General features: G+C 46.4%; 1 protein-coding gene across 7 annotated transcripts in view; it reads right to left on the minus strand.

Annotated features, from left to right (window-relative positions):
- Positions 1 to 6,289, minus strand: part of jakmip3 (Janus kinase and microtubule interacting protein 3) — a 120,247-nt gene extending 113,958 nt beyond the window's left edge. For 4 of the 7 annotated variants that reach the window (XM_041974695.1, XM_041974694.1, XM_041974693.1 and 1 more), the window contains exons 1-4: positions 5,652 to 6,289; positions 5,169 to 5,475; positions 4,846 to 5,088; positions 3,866 to 4,105 (exon numbers count right to left, since the gene is read on the minus strand). In XM_041974695.1, the coding sequence (XP_041830629.1) occupies positions 3,866 to 4,105; positions 4,846 to 5,088; positions 5,169 to 5,303 (618 nt within the window). In that variant the 5' untranslated portion in view covers positions 5,304 to 5,475; positions 5,652 to 6,289. Of the gene's footprint in view, positions 1 to 3,865; positions 4,106 to 4,845; positions 5,089 to 5,168; positions 5,485 to 5,651 lie in introns of all 7 variants that reach the window. The other 3 variants (XM_041974697.1, XM_041974696.1, XM_041974691.1) reach the window with 2 other exon arrangements.
- Between the last annotated feature and the right edge of the window lie 4,430 nt (positions 6,290 to 10,719).

Consider the following 10,719-nt stretch of genomic DNA (forward strand, 5'->3'; position numbering starts at 1 on the left):
GTTATTCAGACACAGGTGAGGGGTGGGGTGGGGTTATTTAGACACAGATGAGGGGTGGGGTTATTATAACACAGGTGAGGGGTGGGGTTAATTAGACAGAGAGGTGAAGGGTGGGGTTATTCAGGCACAGGTGAAGGGTGGGGTTATTCAGGCACAGGTAAGGGTGGGTTTTTTTAGACACAGGTGAGGGGTGGGGTGATTCTGTCACAGGTGAGGGATGAGGTTATTTAGGCAGACAGGTGAGGGGTGGGGTTATTTAGACAGACAGGTGAGGGGTGGGGTTATTCAGGCACAGGTGAAGGGTGGGGTTATTTAGACACAGGTGAGGGGTGGGGTTATTCTGTCACAGGTGTGGGGAGGGGTTATTTAGACAGACAGGTGAGGGGTGGGGTTATTCAGACACAGGTGAGGGACAGGTGAGAGGTGGGGTTATTCAGACACAGGTGAGGGATGGGGTTATTCAGACACAGGTGAGGGGTGGGGTTATTTAGACACAGGTGAGGGGTGGGGTTATTTAGACACAGGTGAAGGGTGGGGTTATTCAGGCACAGGAGAAGGGTGGGGTTATTTAGACACAGGTGAGGGGTGGGGTTATTCTGTCACAGGTGTGGGGAGTGGTTATTTAGACAGACAGGTGAGGGGTGGGGTTATTCAGACACAGGTGAGGGATGGGGTTATTCAGACACAGGTGAAGGGTGGGGTTATTTAGACACAGGTGAGGGGTGGGGTTATTCTGTCACAGGTGTGGGGAGGGGTTATTTAGACAGACAGGTGAGGGGTGGGGTTATTCAGACACAGGTGAGGGACAGGTGAGGGGTGGGGTTATTCAGACACAGGTGAGGAATGGGGTTATTCAGACACAGGTGAGGGGTGGGGTTATTTAGACACAGGTGAGGGGTGGGGTTATTTAGACACAGGTGAGGGTTGGGGTTATTCTGTCACAGGTGTGGGGAGGGGTTATTTAGACAGACAGGTGAGGGGTGGGGTTATTCAGACACAGGTGAGGGGTGGGGTTATTCAGACACAGGTGAGGAATGGGGTTATTCAGACACAGGTGAGGGGTCGGGTTATTTAGACACAGGTGAGGGGTGGGGTTATTCAGACACAGTTGAAGGGTGGGGTTATTCAGACGCAGGTGAGGGGTGGGGTTATTTAGACACAGGTGAGGGGTGGGGTTATTCAGGCACAGGTGAAGGGTGGGGTTATTCAGACACAGGTGAGGGGTGGGGTTATTATAACACAGGTGAGGGGTGGGGTTAATTAGACAGAGACGTGAAGGGTGGAGTTATTCAGGCACAGGTGAAGGGTGGGGTTATTCAGGCACAGGTGAGGGGTGAGGTTATTCTGTCACAGGTGAGGGGTGAGGTTATTTAGGCAGACAGGTGAGGGGTGGGGTTATTTAGACAGACAGGTGAGGGGTGGGGTTATTCAGGCACAGGTGAAGGGTGGGGTTATTTAGACACAGGTGAGGGGTGGGGTTATTCTGTCACAGGTGAGGGGTGAGGTTATTCTGTCACAGGTGAGGGGTGAGGTTATTTAGGCAGACAGGTGAGGGGTGGGGTTATTTAGACAGACAGGTGAGGGGTGGGGTTATTCAGGCACAGGTGAAGGGTGGGGTTATTTAGACACAGGTGAGGGGTGGGGTTATTATAACACAGGTGAGGGGTGGGGTTAATTAGACAGAGACGTGAAGGGTGGAGTTATTCAGGCACAGGTGAAGGGTGGGGTTATTCAGGCACAGGTGAGGGGTGAGGTTATTCTGTCACAGGTGAGGGGTGAGGTTATTTAGGCAGACAGGTGAGGGGTGGGGTTATTTAGACAGACAGGTGAGGGGTGGGGTTATTCAGACACAGGTGAAGGGTGGGGTTATTTAGACACAGGTGAGGGGTGGGGTTATTCTGTCACAGGTGTGGGGAGGGGTTATTTAGACAGACAGGTGAGGGGTGGGGTTATTCAGACACAGGTGAGGGATGGGGTTATTCAGACACACGTGAGGGGTGGGGTTATTTAGAGACAGGTGAGGGGCGGGGTTATTTAGACACAGGTGAAGGGTGGGGTTATTCAGACACAGGTGAAGGGTGGGGTTATTCAGACACAGGTGAGGGGTGGGGTTATTTAGACACAGGTGAGGGGTGGGGTTATTCAGGCACAGGTGAAGGGTGGGGTTATTCAGACACAGGTGAGGGGTGGGGTGGGGTTATTTAGACACAGGTGAGGGGTGGGGTTATTATAACACAGGTGAGGGGTGGGGTTAATTAGACAGAGAGGTGAAGGGTGGAGTTATTCAGGCACAGGTGAAGGGTGGGGTTATTCAGGCACAGGTGAAGGGTGGGGTTATTCAGGCACAGGTGAGGGGTGAGGTTATTCTGTCACAGGTGAGGGGTGAGGTTATTTAGGCAGACAGGTGAGGGGTGGGGTTATTTAGACAGACAGGTGGGGGGTGGGGTTATTCAGACACAGGTGAAGGGTGGGGTTATTTAGACACAGGTGAGGGGTGGGGTTATTCTGTCACAGGTGTGGGGAGGGGTTATTTAGACAGACAGGTGAGGGGTGGGGTTAATCTGTCACTGGTGAGGGGTGGGGTTATTTAGACAGACATGTGTAGGGTGGGGTTATTTCTTCTTCTCCATCTAAACTCTGATCTCTTCTTAATTAACTGACAAGGGGACAGATTCTGATCCTGCAGGTGAGATGACCATGCTCACACCTGGATGATGGGATTCAACTACAGTAAATGTTTATACAGAAAAGGAAGAAAGGAACCACAGGGTTCGTTTTTAGGATGTTATCCTGGTTTGACTTGTGGTAGATCTAACGGACCCTTCTCGGGTCACTGCACTGCCATAAAACCTGGATCAGATTTGGGTCCCAAGTCGAGTAGTAAAAGAGACTTGTGAAGACCTTCATCTTTCCTTCATGATGACCGAAACAAGTCTGAACAGGAAACCTGATTTAATAAACCAGAGCTTGTTTGTGGAATTGGTTCAGTGCAGGTTCAGGAGCAAGTTTGACTGTAATTAACTTTACCCTCAGATATAATCTCAGATTAAACCTCAGATTATAGCTCAGATTAAACCTCAGATATAACCTCAGTAACCTCTTGGCCTTGGATCAGACTGAAGGACAGTGTGCAAATAGAGCTCTATATATCAGCAGTCTGCTTGGCTGTCAGATTGTCTCCTTGTTCAGCTGCTCTTTGGACTGGCTCGTACCTCTCAGTATCACCCAGTGTTCTTCCTTGTGTATTCACTCTTTATTCACTCATCACACTCAGAAAGAGACTCTGAAGTCTTCACATTTAAAATGACATGAAGAAAGTACAGTTTAAGTATTAGGTCTTAAACACGAGAACAATCTAAAAACTGCCAAGGTCAGCACTTTCCCTTCAGGGAATGATGATCTATGTGTGGTTTTCCATGGCAGCGAAGAGAAAAACACCTCAGGAAATTATGAACTCTATCCAGGAGACCATGGGCTTACGTGAGTTTACAGGGTTACTTGTTGCAGTGACAGTACAGATTTTCTAATCCTGATCTTGAGTCTGATCCTGTTTTAGATGTAAACTGAGCAGGTTTTTCTCTTTCTGGTTCATTCCAGAACCGAGCATTGGGGGGTGTTCCCTCATCCGTCTGGAGATTTGCTACTAAAGAGCCACATAAAGACGCCTGCCAGCACCTCAGTAATTTCAGCTCAGAGGATGAAATGAAGCTGTCACCAGGTAAAGACAGTTCTTGCTGGATCTTCCTAACATGTTGATGGAAACTGTTTCTGCGTTTAAAAAATGGGGAGTATGATGTGTGTTTCAGGTATGTTTCAGGTGTGTTAAAGCATCTAACAGTCATATCTGGACGAAGGCGGTTCCTACCAGGCGGCGGATCTCCCTCTCACAGTCTCTCTTGGTTCTGTTCAGCTCTTCCTGGTGCTGGTGATAAGCTGATCGGAGTTCAGCTGCCCGGGCCTGGCAGGCCTGCTGAGCCGATGCCAGAGCCTCCTCTGCACTCCTCTTTGCTCCTCGCAGCTCATGACTCTCCTGCTGGAGGCGGCAGCGCTCTGCCTCCCAGCTCCGCTTTGCCTCCTCCACCTCAGCTAACAGAGCGCTCCTCACCTGAAGAACAAGAAAATTGTCTAGTCAACATACACAGCACAAGAAAATGGAAGAGCGGATGGATGGACGGACAGATGAATGGATGGATGCATGGACAGATTAATGGATGGATGTATGGATGGACGGACGGATGGATGGCTGGATGGATGTATGGACGGACGTGTGGATGGATGGATGGATGGATGGATGATGGATGGACAGGTGGATAATGGATGGACAGACAGGTGGATAATGGATGGACGGACAGATGAATGGATGGACGCATGGACAGATGAATGGATTGATGTATGGACGGACGGACGGACGGACGTGTGGATGGATGGATGGATGGATGGATGGATGGATGGCTGGCTGGATGGATGGATGGATGTATGGACGGACGGATGGACGGACGTATGGATGGATGGATGGATGGATGGATGGATGATGGATGGACAGGTGGATAATGGATGGAAAGACAGGTGGATAATGGATGGATGGACAGATGAATGGATGGATGCATGGACAGATGAATGGATTGATGTATGGACGGACGGACGGAGGAATGATGGATGGATGGATGGATGGACGGAAGGACGGACGATGGATGTATGGATGGATGGACGGATGGATGATGGATGTATGTATGGATGGATGGACGGATGGATGGATGGACGGATGGATGTATGGACGGATGGATGGATGGATGATGTATGGATGGATGGACGGATGGATGGAAAGACGGACGGACAGTCTCTTGCCTTGTCCGTCGTCCCTTCCCGTAGTGTTAGCACCAGGGCATTTAGACACTGAATTTCTCCATCTTTTATCTTGATCACCCTCATGAGCTCCATCTCATGTTGCCGTAGTAACGTCTCCCTGGTAACCGTGAGCTCTTTTTGCTTCTCTTCATGCAGTTTCGTCTTGAGCTCTGTGACAGCGAGCGTTGCGCGGTGGTGCTCTGCCTTCAGCTCCTGACTCTTCTCCCTCTCCAGACGGCTTACCTGGATCACCAACAGTGGAACAGGAAGTTGGAGTTCAGGTGTTTCAGGTGTGAACCAGTTGTAGGGGTTGAAGTCCTTACCTTGTTCTTTTCTTGTTGTAGTTCAATCTGAATGTCCGTCAGTTTGGCCCTCAGCTCCTCATTGGCTGCTTGAAGCGTTGCCATGGCGTCAGGTCGTTCTCCCTTCACCCGCCCTCCTGCTCCACGCTTTGACATCACCACCAGCTTTGGGCTCCGCCCCCTCAGTGACAGCTCGAACTCTGACTACATTTGCACCTGTCCACACACACACAGGAACCTGTGTGCGTGTCACCGGTCTCCAAGACCTGTGGACGTCTTCGTCCTACAGTCTGAAGGTCCGTCTGGGTAAAAGTTCCTCCACATTTACCTGGAACTGCTCACAGGTGTGACACAGGACAGGGAACCAGGTGAAAGGTGTTAATGTCTCCATGGAAACTGTGCCAACATATAGCAGTCATCAGTACATCACACAGTGACAGCATACAGGCCTAACCGCACACACACACACGTGCACGCACACACACACACAGGCAAATGACTTACCGTCCAATAGGAGGCCTCGGACTCCACATCTGTGTGTGTGTCAGTAGATTAGCCTTCTCTCCACAGGATGCTGCATGCAGCTAGCTTCCCTGCAGCTCGGTGTGTGTGTGTATGTGTGTGTCAGTGTATGCGCTGCCTCTTTCACCTCTCCGTCTGTCTGCCTGTGTGTCTGCGTGTTAGCGGTTAGCCGTTAGCTCCTGTCAGACTGTATTTGTGTGTCAGTGCTGTTAGCATCTGTAGCCTCTGCTGCCGTCGCCTCCTGCTCTTCCTCCTCCTTCTGCTCTCCTCCCAGCATCCTTCAGTTTGATGAAGAGATGAGCCACTGAAGCTCTGGCTCCCTCTGCTGGACACCTGCTTTCATCACACCTCAATATGACAGATTAATAATGTTCCTCGGTGATCAGTCCTGATCAGGATTTAATCAGCTTCCTCCTGAACCTCCACTGATGGCTAAAATCTTCCTCCTCACTGCTCATCGACTGCAGACCAAATGAAAAGACATTGTGAGGGGACATTGTTGCTATGGTAACCAACAGAACTCAGCCATCATCATGGTCATGTGACTTGTGTTATATTTTTGCTTCAGCAGTGATAATCTCAGCATGTTAGCAGTGACTCTGCAGATGGATTTTAGCTGCTTCCCTTCTTCCGTCATAAGGAACAACTTTGCCTGAGAATATTCTGGAATATTCCAGGAATATTTTTTATGGACACAAAATAGGCTCATTATCATTTATACATGGTTTACAATCAGACTCAGATTAATTTGTTATTATATGTACATACATTCATTATCTGTACCGCCTAGTCCATTATGGGTCGCGGGTAAGCTGGAGCCTATCCCAGCATTTTAACAAGTGACAGGCCAGCTGTTCATCGCAGGGCCAACAGAAGGACAAACAACCATTCACACACTCACTCCTAGGAAGAATTCAGAGTGCCCATTGCACCTAGCATGCATGTCTTTGGAGGGTGGGAGGAAGTCGGAGAACTCCACACAGAAAGGTGTGTACCTCCCCCCAGCCGAGGCTCGAACCAGCGACCTGTGAGGCTGCGGTGCCAACCACCACACCACCGTGCAGCACACTATGTACATATAACAACATTAAAAAACTATGAGTTCAATTATTCTCTAACTTCTGGTGTCTGCAAATGTTCAAATGTACATACATGCATAGAAATTAAACCCATGAAATAAATTTACACACACACACACACACACACACACACCCTGAAAGTTTCATGTTTAAAAGGCTCTTTCGCTCACAGATTAAATACAAGCATGGATTTCCTGGTAAGCATGGACTAAATTGCATTTATGCACAGATCAGTTTACACGTGAGGAATTATTAGACTTTCTAACCTGTCCTGTCCAGCATGGTGGTGACAGCATGATGGTCTGGCTGCCGCCACCAGAGCAAAACTGAGAAACTGAACTGCTGCACCTGAAAGACGCTTCTTGAGACCAGCAGACCATCTACAGGAGAAAACCTGTAAAAACCACTGTGAATCTCACTAATTAATGGATTCTCATCCCTCTCGGATTACTCCGTTACCTGGTCTAAGAGTACAGTTCTACCCATCAACTGTAGCTGTCAGAATCTACCCAACATCACCTTATGCGGACTACTGCAATTCCCTTTATTCTGGGATTGATCAATGTCTTCTGCGCCGTCTTCAGCTGATTCAGAACTCAGCTGCCCGCTTACTAACGGGTACTAGACGGCGGGAGCACATTACGCCAGTGCTGCGATCCCTTCACTGGCTGCCTGTTGCTTTTAGAATTTCTTTTAAACTCTTACTCTTGACTTTTAAATGTTTACATGGTCTAGCACCTCCTTATCTGTCCGAGCTGCTTCACCACCACCGTCCTGGTAGGGCACTGAGGTCGGAAAATCAACTGAGGTTAGTTGTCCCGAGGACTCGGTTAGTCACTCGGGGAGACAGAGCTTTTTCCGTGGTGGCTCCAAAACTTTGGAATGGACTTCCTCTATCTGTGAGGTCTGCCAAAGATCTGAACAATTTTAAATGTCTTTTGAAAACTTACCTCTTTACTTTGGCTTTTAACCCTAGAGAGCAGGATCATTAGGCTAGGTCTTTTAATTTAATTATATTTTTATCTGTTATTTTACTGTTTTAAACTGATTGTTTTATTATGATTTGATGTTTTATTTGTTGTAATTTTATCTGTACAGCACTTTGGGTACCCTGGGGTATGAGAAGGTGCTATATAAATAAAGGTTGATTGATTGATTGATTATAATCAGGTAACATTAGATACCTGGATGTAAATATTCCCTCCAGGCTCTCAGAACTAACAAAACTTAATTACTTCACCTTCTTAAGACTATAGAAGATGATCTTGCTTGCTGGAAATCTCTACCCATTTCACTTATGGGGAGAGTTGCCACTATAAAAATGGTGGTTCTACCCAAAATCATCTATTTGTTTTCTATAATTCCTATGAAACCCCCTCCACCTGGTTTAAGTTACTAGAATCTTACATCTCCCGATTTCTCTGGAAAAAACTTTACAGAAGCCGAAAGACGGGAGGATTAGACCTGCCTAACTTTCAACATTACTTCCTAGCTAATAGCTTGCAATATGTGCTAAACTGGCTCAAACCTAGTCCACTAGATGACCTGTGGATACACATAGAACAAACAGCCTGGTGGGAATTTCTCAAAAATACCAACTCCTCAATAAAACCATGTAAACTCACACCCATCTGGAACAATCCTGATATTCTACTAAACAAAAATATGCTAAATTTTAACCAATGGTTTAACAAAGGAATTAAATATTCCCAACATATTATCCATAACAGAAACATTTTATCTTTTAATACACTCTCATCACAATATGGGATTAACATCAACATATTCTTAGCATATCAACAACTCAAAACCATAATACACACAAAATTCCCCTTCACCAAACACACCTGGAACTGCCTCCAATGGTAGCAGATTTTATGGACCTTTGTACCCCAAAATTACTTTAAAAAAATATACAGATTAATTCTAAAAGTAGATTATTTAAATTCCCTACCTGCTTCGAAATGGGAGAAAGATTTATCCATCAATCCTATTCAACCATTTTGGCTACAAATATGTCTTAATGCCTTTAATATGACAGACAGCCCAAATTTAAGGTTAGAAAATCAAGAGTTGGGGGTTAAGGGGTTAGGGTCAAGAGGTTGGGAAAATAAAAAATCAAACTGTTTTAAACAAAACGTTCTCCAACGTACCCAGCATACCAAGCAGAGTCCTGTTACACCTGTCCACTGGATTTCCACGTGGATGACACGATCTTCCTCCATTCCCGACAATAGCAGCAACTCTGGCTGTGCTTTTTCTGAATTGATTGCAATTCTGAAATAAGAGCATTGTCCCAGCAGCCTCGGCAGAACTGATTTATTAAGTGTTTGTTGACATCTGCCTCTTTGGCCCCATCTCTTTCTATTGCAAGGTTCAAAGCAACCTGTAACCGTTGTAAATAAATTGATGGCAACTCTCCAGCATCCTGAAATGTATCCATAAATTCTACATATAATTCGCCCCCGTCTTGAACCGTGCCATATGCCGAATCAAGTTGTTGACGGTAACCATCAGGCAGTGTAACCGGACGTAAACCATATCCACTGCTGGTGGCAAGAAGCTTTCCAAGATTTTCCTTGAGTATTGCAGAAACAGCAGGAACAACATTCGAACACCAAGTTTCATACTCTCATTCATGAACAGGTCTCAGTGCTTTGCTGGAAAATATTCACTATAAAAATAAATGACTGAAGAGTCGAAAGTTTCTGTCCGTTAGATGTGGTTTGGCCACATCTATAAAATATTAGCTAATAAAAATTTTAAGTAGGTATTAACCAGTAATAGCTATGAAATATTAAATAATCCATGTTTGCTCAGTACGTTTTAAGTCTTTATTCTGGGGTGTGCGTTACATTCCAGTTTATCAATGTTTTAAAACGCAGCACATCTCAGGATGAAGTTCATCTCGTTAACGAAGGTCTGGCTTCATAGAAAAGTCCACACCTGTAAACATCTCACCACCTTTCTACATGTTAACCCTCACATGCTGCTAATTCTGTATGACTGGATCTCCTCATAATTCTTCTGAACTGTAAGTCTGTCACCAGCAACCCTCCAGTGACGGATTCCTCCACCTTCTACTGATGCTTCCATGATGCACACAAAGCTTAAAGCAGGTGATGAGATCTTTATTCTGAACACATGATGCATTTTCTCTTTAAATGTGTACATCATGTATACATGTATGTTCTGTCCAACTTCCACAACATAATGCTTCTTTTGAAGAGGTGTGTAGTGATTAGCTGGAAAGCAGGAGGTAAAACATCCAGGCTGCAGCATCCAGCTCCTTCAGTATCGGCAGCAGGTGGTTGTGTCCATCCTCTCCAGTGCAGCTTCAGATGTACTGAAACGTCTCTCTGGACAAACAGAAATCTTCTATCTGCTGCTCATCGGTAAAACTGGGAACAACCTTTTCTCACCATCATCAGCTTTGCTCCGGACCAGCCGGACGGTGAGGAGGTTCAATGAGCCGCAGCAACGTCTGAAACAGAACACGAGTTACAATAAACCTGCCGTCTGAAACATTCACAGACAGTAGAAAACCATCTGAAATGTTCACTCATACAACACTCATACAATCAGCGCATGCTTAATAAGTTAAACTTACAAGTCGTCTCCTTTGTCTGAGGCGTATCTCCTGCTGCTGGATTCTTCATCTCCTGACTTTCAGGAGTCTTCCAGCCTCGACAGACGCCTGATTTCATCGTCCATCAGTAACATCTCCGTCAAGCTAAGCATGAACATGGCGACCTTTTCCTTCACCACATTAGCTTGGTGGTGGTGTTTTGTTCTGTCTTTATTTTTGGAGGGTTTTGTTTTGTTGTTGTGCGGCACTAAAATAACACGCAACCGTCGCAGAAGGTTAGGATTAGGGTTACTCCCTACAAATGCAACATGAAACAGGTCCGCTGGGGAGGCAGTTCATAGAACTAGGACAGTTCTTAGAACTGGACAGTTCTTAGAACTAG

Source organism: Melanotaenia boesemani, chromosome 21 (assembly GCF_017639745.1).
Source record: "Melanotaenia boesemani isolate fMelBoe1 chromosome 21, fMelBoe1.pri, whole genome shotgun sequence".
Taxonomy (NCBI): Eukaryota; Metazoa; Chordata; class Actinopteri; order Atheriniformes; family Melanotaeniidae; genus Melanotaenia; species Melanotaenia boesemani.